Below are 19414 nucleotides of genomic sequence, written 5' to 3'. Positions count from 1 at the left end.
CTTGGAGCTGCTGAACTGTACACATTAGTGTCAAAATCTGGACGGGAGGATAATAGAGGCAGATCTTCTGGCAGGTGCACTGGATATGAACATGTGCAAAAAGCATGATGAGCAGCATGGAGGACTTCAAGTGTAGACGTGGAGGGTCCAGGTATTGCTTTCGGGCAGTGCGTGTATAGGGGACTGGGGGCAGAGGGCAAGGGATAAAGGGAGTAGCGCTAAATCTCCCTAAGCCTCCTGGATCCTCTTTGGTCCCTCTCCACATGACATGGCTATCCTTCTTTGAGTCAATCTCTTCCTCCACCTTGACTCTTTGGATGCGGGCCAAAGAAACAGAGAGTGCACGGAGAAAGGAAGAGGAAAGTGTAGGTGCAAAATGTGGTGTGATTAGAGCTGGTGGGGAAGGTGGAGAAAATAAAGGTGGACAGACGGAGGTTGTGGAATAGGAGAAACAAGGGAAACGAAAGACAGGAATACGCACAGTGAGATATAAAGTAGATAAATTGAGAGACAAACATGAACAGTAGCTTATATCCAACAGAAAATAAAGGTCAAAGAAGCTAAGAATAAAACATTCACAACTATTAACTTGCATGTGTTATTTTGTTTTCTTCTAATTGCAGCTTGCATGCCTGCCTGTGTGTGCATGTGTGTCATGTGTGTGAGTATATGTGTGTTATTTTTGTCCGTGACTGCCTTGTTGATGGGCTGCCACCCTGGCTTGTCCCGGAAGGCTGCCAGCTCCGTCGGATTGGGGATTAACCCCGGGATAATGGCCTTGATGCCCAGTTGAGTGGAAGCAAAGCTGTTTAAAAAATATTGGCTGCCTGTGTCACTCTCCCCTCTCTTCCTGTCTCCCCCTCTTTCTATCGTTTTTCTATCTCTATCTTTCTAGGCTTGCTGTGTTTGCGTTTCTGCTCTATCTATTTTCTCTCTGTGTTTCACTGTTATTTATCGGCTCTTTTCTCTTTGCTTCATTTCTTTGTAACTTCATCACATGTTCATAATGGCCTTTCATGGGCCTCTTATTTGCAATTGTTCTGTTAGCATTGGTATTTTTTTTATTTTTCTAAGACAATGCTACACCATGTGTGTATTACAATTATGGGTGCAATTTTCCTGTTCAATTATTCTGTGCAATTATCTATCCTGTACATATCTGCATTAGTAAAAGGTGTATATACAGTAGATATTTTATTGTATTTGTATTTTTGTCTAGTTGCATTTTTATTTATCATTTAATCACTTCTTTCATTTGCATTTTTGACCGATGTGGGATCAATAAATTTTCTTATCTTAGCAATTATCACACACTCGGGTTTACAGTGTGAATCTGAAAAAAATGGCAGTAAGCTTTCTAATTCTAATACAACTTGCATATTTTCTTTAAGTAGAAGTAGTAGTAGATTTGTCTCTGGAAAGTAATGGCTGTCCTCGATCATAGTGTCATGTGTTTGGAAAATAGTGCCTGCATTGTCCAGCTGAATATCATTCTAATTCCTCTTATGCATGTTGTCATTTTTTCCCCAGTATTTTCTCTCATTATATGGGAAATGTCCACTTGCAAGCAAACAAATTATTTCTTCCTGTACCTTTTAAATGTTTTATAGATATTAACATATAATGTCAGAGATTCTCATAATAACTGTTTCTTGAGGCTAACATTATTTGTTTTACCTTGTTTTGAAAAGTTTACATAATACCTAATTCATGTAGCGACCTGGTTTGCCTTTTCCACAGAAACTGCCTGCCATGATATGTTGGTGTTCTGGTACAAGTCACTACTAGAACATTTGCAAAAAGAAACATTTTTCTAGTTTAACTGATACAGTTTTGTGGCTGAGGCATGAGCCTGGGATGGTTGACAACATCAATGCCAAATCTTGACTACTGAATCCTGACTTGATATCCCTCTCCTCCTCCCTCTTCACATTATTTTACTTTTTCAATCTCCGGCCAGTTTTACTGTGTCCTCCCTGCTGATTGTTAACGACAGTGCCAAGATAAAAGTAGAGATGTGAAAAGGAGGGAATTCACTGCTGATAGAGGATCCTTAAAAGTAGAAAGACAAGAACCAATAATGTGTCTGTACATAAAGATTGGAGAATCATTGCAGCACCATGCTTAGACGAGTCATAGAGTACCGTAGAGTCTGGTCAACTGACAAACTGGCCTAATATGAATTATTTGTGCTGAACAAAATATTAGTGTTGATTAGTGATGTTAAGTGTTTTTAATTTTTATACTGTTAAAAACCTCAATTCAAATCTCCATTAGCAGATTTCTGGCCACTCTGGGCAACAATCTGTAAATATAAATTTTTTATATATTATCATACAGTTTATGAGTTAGCAAGCAGTTACATATTTACACATCCAGCAAATATGGTGCTAGATTAGCATTCATTTGGAGTTTTTGTTTCTGCCAACCTAATGAATTTAAGCTTACCTTTGTTTTGGTGTCCACCAACTCTATATATAAATATCTGGCTCGTTATGATAATTAGCTATGGTCTGTTACTAGAGCAACCCATTTCACATTGCACTTAGGCATTTGACCCTTTTGTTAATATAAAAATTGATTAGTGCTGATATGCAAAGACGAAAGAAATTGGTCCCAGTGATCTTAAATTTACCAAAACTGCACATATCGTTTGGTATTTTTTTGCCTTAGCAGAAATAAGTTCAGTCTGCACGTCAAATCGTTCTTTTTAGATGTTATCAGTCTGTTTTTTCTCTTTATTTATTAATAGGATTTAGTTATTGATTTTACCAAATCAAGGTAATAACAAGGGGCTCTGTGAACTCGAGTTTGACATGCTGGTCCAACCAAATTGGTTTTATCAAATAATGAGCAGAACTGTTACGTTGAGCAGAGGGCCACAATTTGAATGTAGAGTGATTAGCTTAGGGTGGCAATTTTGCAAGCAGCACACCGGCCACTAAATTATAATTTGCCCTGACCAACTGGAAATCCCTTAATTTAAAAATAAATATAACTGAGAGTGTATGAAATTGCTTGGATAGCGCTAACACATAAAGAAACCTGCAGCCACTTAAACCTTGTGCCTGAAAGAATGTTAATGAGGAGTGAATATACAGACAACATTTTACCAAAGAGAAAGTGTGCTTTAAGTGAGTTTTATTTGCTAAATTAGATTGGGTAATCATATATTATCATCCTGTGAGAAGATGTTGCCGCGCATTGTAACATCTTCATCCGGTGTGATGTATGAATATCCCCCCGTAAAAGTTGTCGATGTTAAACCCCTGTACAAACAAAGTATTGCTCTGCCTATGATCCAGAAGGACCTTGCGCACTGTCTCCCCACGGTCCTGTGCGGTCAAGGAGGCAGAGAAGTGGCTCGAAGGGACAGGCTGCATTAAAAGAAACACAAGAAGGAGGAAGCCCCATTCTCTCACTCCATCACACGTCGCATCTCTTTAGTCGTCTGGCTGGGGCCTAAAGTGACTTTGCTTTGATGTGACCAGGACAAACCGGGTGTGATGCCGTGACGGCTCTGCTAAGCGTGTGAACGCGTGTGTTTGTGTATTTAGGGGCAGGAGATGGATGTGTGTGTGTGTGTGAGTTATGAGGGGAACAGGGCTCTTGATTATGTGTGTGTGTGTGTGTGTGTGTGTGTGTGTGTGTGTGTGTGTGTGTGTGTGTGTGTGTGTGTGTGTGTGTTAGAAGGAGGGGGGTTAAGCAGGACAGTCACTTTTGATTTGGCCTCAGAAGGGTGACAGGGACTCGGAGCTCTGGTGGCATGCTTTACTGAAACAATCGTCTCTGACCACAAATAAGCGCTCACAGACTGTCAGCCTGCCTCCTGATGACTTTTTTTCCTTGCTTTTTTTGTGGTGACATTTCATAGAAGGTAGAAAATCTTTTTTTTCTGCTCTGTGACATCCTTAAAGCAGGCTTTTTTGGTTTCTGTAGACTCGTTGAGACTGCTAATGCTTTTGATGAGAGGCCAAAGTCTCTCTGTCCCTCTCTCTTGACTTGATTGTCTGACAAGTTCATTTTATCTTTTTTCCTATCTCGTGTCTAGTGTATATTTGAGGAAAAAGAAAAGTGTGCTATAAATCAAGGCTGTACTCACAGGGTGCGAGTTTTGGTCCTGTTAATGGTCTAAGCTTGTGGGGTAAGATGGAGTAGCTCTCTGAGGAAATGAAAAAGCCAGGATGAAGACTGGAGAGGTTTTTTGTGGGTGTTTATGTGCTGTAGTAAGGGGAGCGTTGAGATTGGTTCCTCTGTAAAAGGGGTCTTTGACTGGAGGGAATTGGACATGCTGAAATTAAACAAGCCAATTAGGCTAGCAAAGAGTTTAGAGGTCAAAGCGCACTCCATTAAAGTTCCTCTTCTTTGCCTAACTACTGACTCAGTATGTCTCGGAGTCTGTTGAAGCAATAAATCTGATTAGACCTCTCCCTCTCTTTCTCTCAGTCCTTTGCGAGACAAAATACTGTGTGAGTTTTCATCTTAAAAATTCAAATCTCCACCACTGGTGTAGAAAAGAAAAGAAAAGATAAGAACAGAGTAGAAGAGAACGATTCTGCTGCAGTGTTTATTGATGTATATGTGCATGCTGCAAATATCGGTACGGATTTTAATATTTTTAACTTTATTTTTATTATTATTCAGTGGGTTTCTGTGGTTATTTATTCTGTAGTCATCTCATTTTTATCGTATTTTTTTAATTTTTATCTTGTACTATTATTATCAAGTGTGTTTTATTTTCCATCATATTTTCCAGTTATGATTGCATTCTATCCCTGTTTTTATGTACATTCTAAGTATTACTATTATCATTATTATTATTTATTATTATTATTATTATTATTATTATTATCAATTATTAGTATTTATTATTACTTTCTACAGCTGTTGGTTTGGTATAGCTGGCTTTCTTTCACTGCTTCCTCTCAGCTACCAGTAGAGACATTTTTCAAATGGGGACTGCTGACCACCGTGCGCTGTACAGTGACCCTGTATTTCAACATCCACATGCTTGAAACAAAATGAGGAATAGAAAAGGTGTTTTCTGTGAATAAATGACTTGTGGGTCTGAGAGTGTGCCTGTCCTATAGACTGGGGCTATACAATGTGGGCTATGAATGTGCCAGTGGCCCTGAGAGAAGAAGAGCAGAGAGAGGAGGGGAGCAGCTGTGTCTTTAAAGCCGCTTGGTTTGTCTCCGAAGGTGAGAGGTAAAGACTCGCAATACCTCTATCAGAACAATGTAGAAAGGAAAGAATCTCAAGGTTAGACTGCCAATAGATTTCTTTTCTAAGAAGTGTGTCAGCTGAAGGTAAAAACTCTTGCATCAAAACTTGCCTTTTGAGACTCTGAGGGACATTGTTGTGTTATTCTGCCTTCACATCCGAGTTCCTTCCTCCTCGCAATCCCTTATTTCTAAGACTTGAATAAAGGCCAGTCAAAGTGAAAGGCGAGCTATGCATTGATCAAACTCTGGAGAGTTTTGTCTTGTTTTTTGAGAAAGGGCGGCTTCAGCAGTTGTCACCATCACTCCATCCGCTCGTCCACTGCTGCTCATAGAAGGTGTGTTTGTCCAAGTGGACGTGGGAGACACTGTGGATTTATCTGATCTTACAAGCCATCAGGTTGAGCAGAGCTTTGCTAAACATGACCTGAAGTGTGCCGGCCCCCGAGCAAACGCTGCTGTCACCTTGGTCAACCCGAGCTGTCAGCTCTCAGAATGGCCCATGAGAGCTGACAGATGTGGCGTTCCCAAAACAAATCACTGCTGCGTTTGGTAACACTCTGCGTCCCTGCGATTTAGCCCTCACCAAGATGAGAGCGTGAGCGGTGGCTGCTAATGCTCTGGCTAATGCACTCTGTGTGTGTGTGTGTGTGTGTGTGTGTGTGTGTGTGTGTGTGTGTGTGTGTGTGTGTGTGTGTGTGTGTGTGTGTGTGTGTGTGTGTGTGTGTGTGCGTGTTTGTTTTCCTCTGTGTGTTTGTGTTTGCAAGGATTTATGCAGTTTCTTTTTGTTTTTCTGCCACCTGGTTGAATGGTCCAAAATAGAGCACTGTTCATATCTCGCTTTGTCTCCTTGTGCTCTCCTGTCTCTGTGGCCTTCACCTGCATCCCTTCGGTTGTGTGAGCTCAAAATGCCTCTTGTAGGCCATCTAACTTGTACACAGCAGAAAGAAATCACAGGACATAATAAAACCCACCTACATCTTACACATCAATATTTGTGAGCCCAAAACCCAGAGTAGAATCTTTAGGGGCTAATAGATTGTGAAAATTCAAATATTGAGATTTTCTTTTTATTTAGTAACCGTAGCAGTAAAATATGCCACAATCCCCATCACACCTCCATGAATCCTGTCAATGAATACTGAAAAGTTGGATCTTCATTCACTGACAGTTGAGCAGCTCCACACATTGTCATTAAGGATCTTTTCTCTGTAGTTTTAAGAGAAACTTTTTGTTCACAACCCAGACTGAACTGTGCAAGATCAGAAACACTGGGGTGAAGGTTCAAGAGTGACTTTTTGTCTTAACTAGACAGTTGATTGAATATTCACAGTCGAAGGAGAGAGGAGAAAAAAAAAGGAACTGAGGCTCTGTTGTTTATTGATACATTTAATGGTAAAGTGGTCTGTACTAAATTAGGTGTTTTTCTCCCTCTTAACTGTTTTGTGAAAGTGAGACGCTTATGCTGACATTTTTAATAAGCTAACACACACTCTCACACACACACACACACATACACACACACACAGACACACACACACACACACACACACACACACACACACAAATGAATCTGTCAGACACAGTTTAAACACAAAGATTTTTGACTATTTGGTACTGGGCTGTTTTTAGACATCAAACAACAGCAGTTGAGATGTGGTTTCTATTGATGTCAGTGTTTTCATGTCACAGTCATTACTGAGATATCCTTACCTTGGCTCATCTTTAAAGGAGTGGTTCAGCTATATTTGCTTATTTTCTTTCCCCTTACGTGAAAATGAATCTGACGTTTTGGGGTTTTAATTTAGCTACATGCGTAAACCATTTATACGGACTTAGAGGAGAAATACCTGAATACCTGTTTTCTTGACTAAAAAATGTACAATATGGCTTAGATTCCTTTGCTCTTGTACTGTATCTTTTAGCTACTGTACAGTTAAACTGTACATTTAACGGTAACCCATTCTGTATACTTGCAATATTTTGATATTACATCTGAAGTTAATTTATTGCCTTGTCTTCTTTTGTTTCCCCAGCAGACGTTTGGAGGAGAGGCTTTTGTTCAGCTACACAGATGAACAACAGGAAGGAGGACATGGAGATCTCCTCTCACTACCGTCAGCTCCTCAGAGAGCTCAATGAGCAGAGGCAGCACGGCATCCTGTGCGACGCCTGTGTCATCGTGGATGGAAAGATCTTCAAGGCCCATAAGAACGTGCTCCTGGGCTCCTCACGCTACTTCAAGACTCTTTACTGCCAGGTAAGGGACTGCTACGCTTGGGAGGACGGGTCAAGGGAGTGTGTTAAGTGCTTGTTTTTCTCTCAGATCATAGTAGTTTTGTTCTGTCTGTTAGTTTTCAGGTGATAAAGCAATGTCAGAAGTTGTGTTTAAAAAAAGGTTTACTGCATGAGATATATAAACGAGAACTGTTATGAATAATCTTTCTCACTCTTCAGGTTAAAAAAGGGGCAGAGCCTCACCACCAGACTACTGTCACTCACCTGGACATTGTCACGGCGACAGGCTTCAAAGCCATACTGGACTTCATGTACTCGGCGCACCTCGCTCTCACCAGTAAGAACGTGATTGAGGTCATGTCAGCCGCCAGCTACCTGCAGATGACTGACATTGTCCAGGCATGCCACAGCTTCATCAAGGCTGCACTGGACATCAGCATCCGCTCTGAGATGGCTGACGAACTGGCCGACTTTGAGATGGGAGCTGTTGCTGCCGCTGGCATAGGTGGAGGTGGAGGAGGTGGAGGAGGACTGGGTATAGCAGGTGCAGGGGGTGGTGCGGGAACAGGTTTGGGAGGAGGAGGAGGAGGAGGAGGAGGAGGGATCGTGGGCATGGCTTCTGAAGCCCTGGCCTCCATCATGTCTGGTCGCAGCACCTCCCCTTGGCTGGCGCGCCGCACCAGCCCGGCCAACTCTTCTGGGGACTCGGCCATCGCCAGCTGCCACGAGGGAGGCAGCATGTATGGCAAGGAGGACCAAGAACCCCCCAAGAGCCATGAGAGCCAGGAAGAAGCCTGCCACGACTCCCAGCCAGCCTGGCCACACGACTATAGGCCTGTCACCGTCAAAGAGGAACAGGTGTCCCCCGCCTCCTCCTCACATCCCCGGGACACTCCCAGAGGGGCAGCCCAGAGCCAGGGGGAGCAAGGGGCTGGAGGGGCTGCTGGAGGAGGTGGAGAGGGACCCTGGCAACCCCTATCAGGGTCAGGGCGGAGGAAGAACAGGAAGAACAAAGACACTGTTAGGCATATTACCCAGCAGGCTGAGAGGAACTGGGACAGAGAGCGGGACAGGGAGAGAGAAAGGGACAGTAGGCCTGGATCTCCTCTGCCTTCCATGCTGGCTGTGGCTGGATGGAACTACAACGGACAGGAAATCCCAGGTAAGGCTGACAAATTTGCTTCTTACAGTGTTTACGGTCTCCTGTCTTAGAAAAGTGCTACTGCATATTTTATGTGATATAGACAAAACAGACTCCGAAATGGTGAAAGCAAGCCATACATTTTCAGGTCCAAATACTGTTTTTATAGTGGATTTGTTGGTTAGATTATTAGCTTAGTGTCACAAAAGCAGGTGGAATTAAATTTGCCTGGCTCTTACAATTGAAAGGATGGACGCAGGCCAAAAGAAAGCAGAGCTGCACTTCTGTCTTGGAAAACGAACCGTGTGGTTCTGATTTGATGACTTTCGAGTTTCCCAGAGTTGCTGCAGTTTCCACGTCGGCACCTACTTAGTTATCCACTCATGTAATTAGTGAATGACTGGTGAGATAATAAGATTAGGTTAGATAATTAGGTGAAAGTGTTGTCTCAACACTCAACTATAGTAGAATCTAATTTATCTGTGCTTCTCTTTTAAAACACGTGCACTTTCTAAACAGTAGGGCAGCAGTTGCGTGCAAGCAATCCAGCTGCTTTGTTGACTCAAGTTCAACATAGTGTGCATGACACTTTACAGTACATATGCAGTTAATGCTTTGAATCCGTTGTGGATATTTCAATGCATGCCAGCCATCCACACAATTTACTCATATACTGTAACAGGACCTCTTTCCTCCTCCGGGTTGAGATTAGCGAGGTTCTACACTAACGTGTTAGGCCTAAAATGATTATCTAAAATCTTGGAGGTGTGAAATGCAGATGGTTAATACAATCCTCTTCTTACAGCAGTTTATGTAACACACACTCCCACATAAACAAGCAAATGCATACACAAACGCACTCAAGCACACATATTTATTTTATTTTAAGAAAGTGTCTCTTCCTCAGCCTTGCAGAATTGTTTAGTGAGTTTTTTACACTAACAACTAAAACACTTAGGTGTGTGTGTGTGTGTGTGTGTGTGTGTGTGTGTGTGTGTGTGTGTGTGTGTGTGTGCATGCGTGCGTGTGTGTACACACTGTGGGGCCCAAAGCGTCGATAGGTAGATCATTAAAAGTAAGAGAAGCTAATCCTGGGCGCATTAAGGGAGTTGGCTGTGAAATGGGCACACGCGTCGCGCAGCGAAAGAAAACAGGATAATTGAATTGACCTGGGTCACTGCACGGATTACCAGCGCGTCCTCACCATCCCAGGCTCCTCCCCCTCTCTCTTGGGTTTAGGGAAGGACCTTCTGGAAAGGGCAAGAGGAGGGGAAAGGGAGAGAGAGAGTGATGGATAAGAGGGGTAAGGAGAGAGAGAAGACAGAGACAAAAAAAAGAAAGGCGGAGAAACAGAGCATCCGTACAGACTTATGAGGGCTTGTCTGCTTAGCTCTAAGTGTCCTAAGTCCCAGATCTTGTGACCTGCAGTCAGACATTATTATGGTGCACAAGTACATCTTGTCTTGAGCTTCAGAGTCACACAAGCATGCATAGCCACATACACCAACAAAGTAAATGGCACTATTAAGCTTGTTGGCCAGTTTCTTGGTTCTGTATTGTGGTAGAAGGTAGAGTTTTAGTCTGGCTGTGGTGAAGCAGCCATTACCGAGAGAGGGGTTTTCTCACCTAAAGGTTAGAGGAAGTCTAGTGTTGCTGCTGGTGTAGACTCACCTGGTGTTAGCCAAAACACAACCATTCATCCCGCTTTCTGGGTTTCGGGACTGGGCTCACAATGGAGAACAGCGGGGGAAAGAAGGAAACAGGAGTCTTTGTATCATGAGGTTATTAGCTATACGACTATCAACGCTTTGGGCCACACGCACACACACACACACACACACACACACACACACACACACACACACACACACACACACACACACACACACGCGCACACCTTCAGAGGGCAGATCTTGCCATTTAGTTGTAAAATATCATGTTACCAGTGGGCTTACATGACGTTTAAGAGTGGTAGTGTATGACAGTCAGGATCTGATTCACTATTGTGTGTTGAGTCAGTTTGCAGGAGGTGGTTTCTGTGTGTTTAGCGAAGATCTGGGGGATTGCTGAACAGGTTTAGTGAGGCCATTGTTGGATCAGGGGTGGTGGTGTGATGTTTAGGTTGTGGGAGTGCTCTGCTGCGATGCCTTGAAGTTCTTTTAAAGTGAGGACAAGTGTGTTTTTTTTTATTTTGACCAAAGTCAGGGTCAAAAATACACAGGATCCCTGTGGGCTTATGAGAGTTTGTCTGCTTAAGTCTTAAGTCTCCTTAAATCCAGATTCTGTCACCTGCAGTAGAAGATCCGAATCAGATTTACGGGCATATGGGAGGGCCAAGGAATTAGAAAGGGATGTAAAATTCTATTTAAAGTTTTACAACATTGACAGCATTGCCATGTGGGCAAGGTACACAGCAAATAGCTATGACACACAGACGCACAGAAGACGACTTTCATCTTATTAGAAAACACTAGAAACACTTACAATAATATGAATTGTATAATGAATAAAACCAAATATAAAACATGACAACACAGTATCACTGTGACTGTTGGATTATCCTTTCAAATAGCAGGCCTATATGCTGCATCGTTTTGACGATGTATACCATACATTTATTCATTCATTACTTTATTACTTCTAATGGTGTGTGGGAAAAGTTCATCCAAGCAAGTACAAATTATTCAACTTTCAAGGATATAAAACAGAAAAGCAGAAAAAATGTGGGCTATGTTAAGCAATGTTTGCTTGATACTGTAAATGACTTTCAACCATTGTCAAAATTGCCATGAAAAGAATTAATAAAATGAATACGCCATTTTGACTTGTCACAGCAGGAAAAGGCACAGGTGTGATTTATAACACTAACGATGGCTACATCCACACTAATACGTTTTTGTTTAAAGATGCATATCTTTTGCTACGTTTATTATGCTTTGCGTCCACACAACTCCGCCGTTTCCGAGCCCCTAAAACGGAGACATTTGGAAACACTGCTGACCCCGTTTAAGTTTGAAAACTCTGGGGTGGGGTTGTAGTCTGGACTGGCAGAAACGGAGACCTTTGGAAACGATGACGCACACAGACACTATTTTCTGTATTTTCAACTTATACAGTACATCAATGATTTCTGACAGCAGAGTTAAAGAGTAGAGTGACTTTTGACAATCTGCTTCCTGTTTACAGTGTACGCAAATGGCCATGCGACATGCGTGTTAATATGGGCGGGATTTGTTCTGCTATGGAGCCTAAACGCTTGTGTGAACGGAGATAGATTTTCTTTCAAAACGCTGTTTAAAACTGAAAACATAGTGTGGATGTAGCCTCATGGGTCTTCCATGAAGTCCAGTTGTTAGTTTCCATGAAGGGATATGGTAGGTATAAAGGAGAAAGGGCACTTTCAGTCTGAGATTAGCTTAATTGCTTCATTCTTTATTAATGAGGAGTGCCTAGACACACACACACTCTCTTTCATCTGTGAGCTGTGTCCATGCTTTACCATTAGAAACGCTTACATTACCTACAACACGAGGGCTGCTTGACTAAGGATTTTACTGGATTATTCTGTAATATAAGGATAATATATGGCTGTGTAAAGGCTCAGTGTATTAGTCCGCAGCCTTTCCAAAGCGTTTGTATGAAAATGCTGTGTGCCTGTGTTGACATAAACAGCTGCAGGAATCAGGATTTGTTTTCTTTAGATCCCCTTCCCGTGCAAACATCTGCTGTGTTCACTTGATTTCATTATTGAGGCCACTAAGCACTCAACTTCCTTTTTTCTCTCTGTCGCTTAACGTTGATCTCACTCTTTCTTACGATCAAATATTTGAAATCTAGGAAGGAGCAAAATCAGCATGATCAGTGATCTGATTATGTGCGTAGATTTTTCTGCACAATAATATATTAGAGGTGACAATGAGTCATTTTAAATAGTCTCTACTTCTCCTGCCTGCTTATGTTGTAAACCTTTAAATAATTACCTGAAATTATTTTTAGTTTAGCCCCCGCTGCTTCTTCCAGACCTGGATTAAAAAGCATCTGCAAATCAAAGCATGACGCTTGTTTTAAAATAATTCAGTATATTCTTTTTAGATTTTCTTCTTTTTTTCGGCCTCTCTTCTTGTAATCCATGTAGTGCTGAAATCATGACACAATTGACAGAAAATTAGTCTACAACTATTTTGATAATTGATTTATTATTTAAATTGAATAAATTAATAATAATAATAATTGCTTTAACTCAAAGTGTTCAAGGGGGTGGACCCCTTATTCCATGCTTTCTATTTTTCATATTCTGACTAAATAGCATAAACTACACGCTTACCACACTCCAGACATGTTCAAATAGTTTGTATATATAGATTGACATATTGTATGTCTGGTTGCATCCTTGGTAAAATATGCTCCTCTATACTGTATTTAGTATTTACAATTACTCAGTTCCTTTCAGATTCCAGGCACCAGGGAGAGGTCTTTTCTAATCACATGGTCATGATTATTTAAAAATTACAGATTTGTAATTTACAGACTTGAAATGTGTCATTATGTCAACAGAGGCCTTACTTTCTGCCATTTGATATTGCTTAACATTCAGTGCTGTTATTTTATTAATGTAAGTGTCACCTATTTTGGAGGCAGAACACGATCGCTCTATGGCACCTTCAGTCTCAGATTGAGAAGAGCCTAAGCTGGTGAAAACATCAGTTAACAATTGATTTCTTTCCTACTTCCTTTATACTTGGGGCAAAAACCAACTTGACGTTTATCCCACATAATAACAGCACTGGAAATAGTTTTGCTATTTTTTGTTCGCTGGTATTAAAAAAAAAGACTCACTCACACACGGTGACCTTTTAGTGGCAGCTTGGGGGATTTTGGCAATCCGGTACATGGCCGGTGTGATGTACGCACACGCACACACACGCACACGCACACGCACGCACACGCACACACAAACACACACACACACACACACACAGCTTAGAGCATCTGGTTATGTAGACATGAACAGTTCAATCACACGTGGGCTGTTCTTTCCATTTCCCTCTAGCTGTTGCACATTGATTACATCGAGAATCTTTTTTGAAATCCAACATCTTTATCTTACTCTCTTCCTCTCCTCTCTGTGGCCTCAGAGTTCCCCTCCTCAACCACTACTACACAAATACTAACGCACACTGACTCTAGTTTGCACTTCTGCATAAACTTTCTCTCTTTTTTCTCTCTCCCTCCCTGCGCCCGTCTCCCCAAGTCTCTGCAGTCTAAAGGTGAACACTTGAAATAATGAATCGGATCCCCCTTTCGCCCCCTTCCTCTCTGTATTCCAGTTAAGACTCTCCCCATAGTATTTGCACTTCATTAAACTTGAAATAGGTTTAATATTTAAAACACCGTGAACAGATTTCAACCCCCTCACCCCTCGCACACCTCTCCACTTTTTCTCTCCTTTTCTCCTCGCTCTCGGTTTAATAATCTACTCTCATTTTTCCTCCCTAATTCACTCCTCCTTCATTAAAAACCAAAATAGATTTAATATTTTAGACTGTGTGGACTTAATTTTTAACCCCTTTTTTCATGGCTTGGTGCTTGACACGCTATGGGTTAGATAACTACATCGTGTTGAGGCCTCTTCCCCTATATTTTCTCCTCTGTATTCATGTCTTTCTCTCTTTTTTTGTGGCTCGTGGTTCATCTTTCTCACTTTTTCCACAGTCAGTCTATTATCAGTTCTATCTCTCACTGTCTTTGTACTCCAGGCCTCTCTCTGTCTCTTCCCCACCCCCTATTTGCTCTTCCTCTTTGTCCTCTGACTGCACAAATGATTTTAGCCCTTTCCTCCCACCCTATTGACTTTTGTGGCCTGCTCACTGCACCTCCCTGAGTTTCCCCTTCTCCCTCCATCCTCTCCTTCCCCTTTTTGTGAGCTGCTACCACACATACATAATAATTTCCCCCTCATCTGTCTGTTGTATGTTAGACAGAGGGGTTCACTCATTTTTTTGCTTTCTTGTGGGAGTTGTGATGGACGACCAAAATACTGTTCTTTCCCCCTTTTTCCTATTTCTGTCTGGCTGTCCCCTATTGGCCTCCTGTTCGATCCCCACTAAATAAAAAAATAAAAAAAGTTTCATTATCACTGTGGTAACCAATCATTTCTCACCGCCCACCAGCCATCTTTGTCATATGACCTCACATCCTGCTGGACATTATGGGCAGTCCACCAGCTAAAATCCCCTTGTCCTACTCCACCACGCCATCACACCACACCACACACACATTCACACAATTTTTCACACTCTTGCTGTCTGTCTTTTTCTCTCGCAGGACTCTCTCTCTCTCGCTCAGTTTTCAATACTGACACCTGCTCTATTTATAATTCACTGGCTTTAAAAGAGCCATTTTGGACAGGAAGCTGCCCCCTACTCACTCCTGACCGTGGCTTTTTTCCAAAACGTCAGCATCCCCACCTCTCCACCTCCTGCCCCTGAAACAGGCTGGAGAAGGATTGCTAGGCGGAGAAGAGGAGGAGGTTGTGTGTGTGTGTGTGTGTGTGTGTGTGTGTGTGTGTGTGTGTGTGTGTGTGTGTGTGTGTGTGTGTGTGTGTGTGTGTGTGTGTGTGCGTGTGCGTGCGTGTGTAGAGGGTTAAAGATTAGCCATCCCACCCTGAGTGATCCTGCGTTGGGCCCATGTGTGAGCTTTTGTCAGTCACGGCCCACACACTTACTGTCCACATTCACCCACTAACCTAAACGCAAGTATATAAACACATGCATTTATGACACCTGCAAATATCCTATAAAATATTACATTTGCATGGTTAAACTCTGTCTAAACACGCACTCGTCTTGGCATTGATCACTCATGTCTAAGAATTAAACTACCCAGAATGCATCCTGACAGGATGTCCTGTTGGTACAGTGCAGGGGAGGGTAGGTTTCTATGGTTTAGTTTTACCCCCACAGCTAAAACCCCACCCCTCAACACACACACTTCAAACTGAATCATATGTCTATTCACAGATATATATTAATGGTTGTGGTTAACTTTGTAGCACACACACACGCACACACACACACACACACACACACACACACACACACACACACACACACACACACACACAGAGAGAAACACTTTGTAAGCCAAAGTCTGAGACTGTGCCCTCCCCTTCCCCCAGACAAAATTATAACAAATGCGCCCCCCAAAACCCCCCTCTACTCTAATGTAAAAGAAAATATTGAAAAAAAAAAAAAAAAAAGTTAATGTAAATAGATTTTGTCACTGTCACTCTTATTTTTTTTACTTACAAGTTTTGTTTATGCGGTTCCCATAATTCTTTAGGAGCTGTAAACCGTTACATTGATGGGCAAAAAAGAACAAACTTCATCATCTTTCTGAACAACTTTTTTTAGTGTTAGCCTGTTGAACCGTTCAGCATGCTCCTCGGATGGTCGTTCTTCCAACTGCGGTGTGTTCATGAGCTTTAGGCCTAATGGTTCTGCGTTGAATCTACGCTGTAGGTACATATATAGGCATGTACGTAGGTACGTGTAGATACGGACCCTACGCCCTAGCCTGACGTGCTGCATAGATCCTCCGTACAACCATAAATCTGCCTTAAGTTGTGCATTAAAATATTAATATTAATGTGAACATATGACCGGCAGGAGCTGTGTTGTAGAACCTGATGTGCATATAGTGTAACGGACTGTGTCACGGGCATCTACTATAATGGACTGTGTCCAGCAAAAAGTATCAAAACTTGAAAGGTTCAATACATTTACTTGTATCAACTTGAAGGAAACGATTCTGTGAAAAGAGCCGGTCCACCCATCACTAGTAAACAGGAAGTAAATAGTTGCCATGAGTCAGTTAGTGAGGTGGGCTTTAGCCCCCTTTGTTTGCCTATATTTGTCTACATTTTGGTAAATTGACACCATTAAAAATTATGCAAATTAGCTACTAACAGTTCCTGTTGTCACGACCTGGCTCAAAGGCATGACAAAAAGAGGGAGACACACATGTTTGTTCAGTTAAATCAAATTTATTTAAAGTAACAAAAATAACTGTGAAATCAGTTAATCAGTAATGTGTGTAATGTATGGATGTCTTTAAATGTATCAAAGCTAAAACGCAAAAATAACTAAACCCAAAATCCAAACAAACCAAGCAACCTGGAGGAGGGAGAGAGAATGACTCCCCAAGCACTCCTACTTATAGACAGGTGAGCAATCAGTTGCTCCAGGTGTCACTCATCAGTCCTCATTAGCCAATCCCCAGATCCCAGCAACCAAAGGGACTTAGTAGGCCTAGGAGCCGTCACACTGTTTGTAAGGTACCCATGGATGTACAGACTACTATAAGTGAATAACTTTGATACTGAAGAAAACCTAAAACTGTGATGATGCTCAGGCAAGTTCTGTAGTAATAAGGAGCGTCTATGCTTTTTAAGCAGATTTATGGAAGTTTATTTGCGATGGACAGCCAAGTTAATAATATCCTCCAAAAGTTCAAGTCACACTCAATTTTTTAAATATGCATATCATCGTATCCTTAATTGCATTTCATCTCATGCACTATCTTTGCCTCACGTGACATCCATCCCTCTTACAGTTTCAAAAAGGTTGAATACCTGATCTCAAATTGTGACCAGAGTAACTTGTTGTCTGTAAACTGTGGTGAACAGTGTCCTCTTGCAGCAGGAAACAACTTTTAAACCAATATCCTTCTTTTAAAAATCAAGGTATTTTCTTTAACTGAAAATCTATAAAAAAAATTTAAAAAAGGATGAGCCTTACATATGAGGGGGTCCTCTTCCTATTCGATGAGAGATCCGTGACAAGGCTCCCCTTTTGGAGTTATGGGATGGAGATGTGATGTGATGTGAGTTAGGAAGCCTCTCTCCTCCGGTGATCTGATAGCCAGTAATGGGTCCTGTAGCCTTGAGCCTGGCAGCACTGCGCACTGTGGCTTATGTGTCACACTGTACCCAACATTCACCAAGAGTTAGTCGAGCGCAAGCAGCCGGGATATTGAGACTAGTAAAGTGTGTGTGCATGAGAGAGAAAGAGAGGCAAACATATACATTGGCAGACTGACTGACGGGAAGAAGCAGAAACAGTAACTTTCGTGGACAGTTTAACCTTAAAAAAAGTGCTTTACAGTAAGCCCATGGCTGGATCTGCTGTCTTTCTCTCTCACTTTCAGTCAAACTGATGTTCCTCTTTCCCGGTCTGTTTATTTTAGAAAGGTGGCTTTGTTCTATTTACCGTACCCACTCCCTCTGCGGCCTCTAGCCCCGTCAGACCAGTTATAAAAGGGGAGCCATGAGGAAGAGGAGAAGGAGGGGTGAGAGGGAGGGGGGGCTGTGCATGATGTTTGGACAAACGGACAACCCGAACAGGATATAGAGGTCTACAGCCTGTGGGTGTGTCGGTTTGGCAGAGGTGCAACTCTCACACACACACACACACACACACACACACACACACACACACACACACACACACACACACACACACACACACACACATGCGCACACACACATGTACACACAATCGTGGGAGTGTTCCCGCTGGAGGGCAAAGTCTCCCTTCCTCTTACACATTTATTCTCTCCTTTTCCCTCCTTCCCTTCATTCCACTATTCTGCCGTTACACCCGTATACACCTCCTTCCTTTAGCCCTCTTTTTTTCCTTTATCACTCATTCCTTATCATGTGACAACAACCCCCCCCCCCCTCATTTCCATCCTCAAAAAAAGTGTTAAAGATTTAGAGGAGTTGGCCAACAGCAATGAGAAACTAGGAGGGAGAGGCCAAAATCCCCACAGGGGACAATTATGGCTTGGGCTGTGTACATGTGTGTGTGTGTGTGTGTGTGTGTGTGTGTGTGTGTGTTTGTGTGTGTGTGTGTGGGTGTGTGTGTATTTGCGTGTACATGTGTGTGCATTTGATAGAGGCATTGAAGACAGTCCTGGAAGCCACTATCTGTCCTTCACAACTATTTGTCCCCTCCTTCTCTCCTCTATCCCTCCTTCCCTCTGTCTGTTTGGACTTTCCTTTCCATCCCGTCAATTCACACTGTCACTTCTGTTTTCACTCATCTCGTTCACTTGCGCTACGGCCGTTGCTTGCTCGTGTGTGTGATTGTGGTTTCACATTGAGTCGAGGGGGGTTAGAATGAAGGCCAGTCTGTGGGTTAAACTTCCTCCTCATCAGTAGGATCTTTAAGCTTCTGTGTCTTGTTTGTTTGCTTATGCAAAACTGGAACTTCCAGGTTCTCTGGAAGTCAGAAACCTACTTCATGATCACATTGACATTTGTAATAATGCAAATGACTATAAATTTAGCCCTACAACACAACGTTGCCCAACATAATGTCATGCGATTCACACCGCTTGTCTAGAAAAAGATGGTAAATTTTGAAAAAGCAATGTCATATCATTGTGTATTTAATGTATCGTTTTTAAGCTGACTTTAACAAACACCATTTTCCATTGTGGGTTAAAGGTCACAAGCTTGACAGACAGAGGCCAGTCAAGTAGCATGAGAATGGACTTGTCAATCTTCTTCATCCAGTCGTACCTGTAACAATAGCACTCCTTAAAACCACCTTTTTTTTTTAAAAGCGACTACAGCCTAATCAAGAATTCCATATTAACAATAATCAAATAACATATGATGTGTAATGAGAAAGAGGTCACTCTTGGGCATAGTCCTTCATGGCGAACTTACAGAGAAATATTACCTAAGTCTACATCTTTTAGCGGCTTTCTTAACTTAACCGCTCTCTCCAGTGTCTCATCAGCTGTG

At 42.1% G+C, this 19414-nt stretch overlaps 1 protein-coding gene across 3 annotated transcripts in view; it reads left to right on the top strand.

The window, feature by feature from the left end:
• Nucleotides 1–19414, top strand: part of zbtb46 (zinc finger and BTB domain containing 46) — a 59738-nt gene that overhangs the window by 13696 nt on the left and 26628 nt on the right. The window contains exons 2-3 of one of the 3 annotated variants that reach the window (XM_028583818.1): nt 7262–7482; nt 7680–8622. In XM_028583818.1, the coding sequence (XP_028439619.1) occupies nt 7297–7482; nt 7680–8622 (1129 nt within the window). In that variant the 5' untranslated portion in view covers nt 7262–7296. Of the gene's footprint in view, nt 1–7258; nt 7483–7679; nt 8623–19414 lie in introns of those variants that run through there. The other 2 variants (XM_028583817.1, XM_028583819.1) reach the window with 2 other exon arrangements.

The sequence above is a fragment of the Perca flavescens genome, chromosome 7 (genome assembly GCF_004354835.1).
Source record: "Perca flavescens isolate YP-PL-M2 chromosome 7, PFLA_1.0, whole genome shotgun sequence".
Lineage (NCBI taxonomy): Eukaryota > Metazoa > Chordata > Actinopteri > Perciformes > Percidae > Perca > Perca flavescens.
Note: the sequence above shows the minus strand (reverse complement) of the source record. Positions and strands in the feature narration are given on the sequence as shown.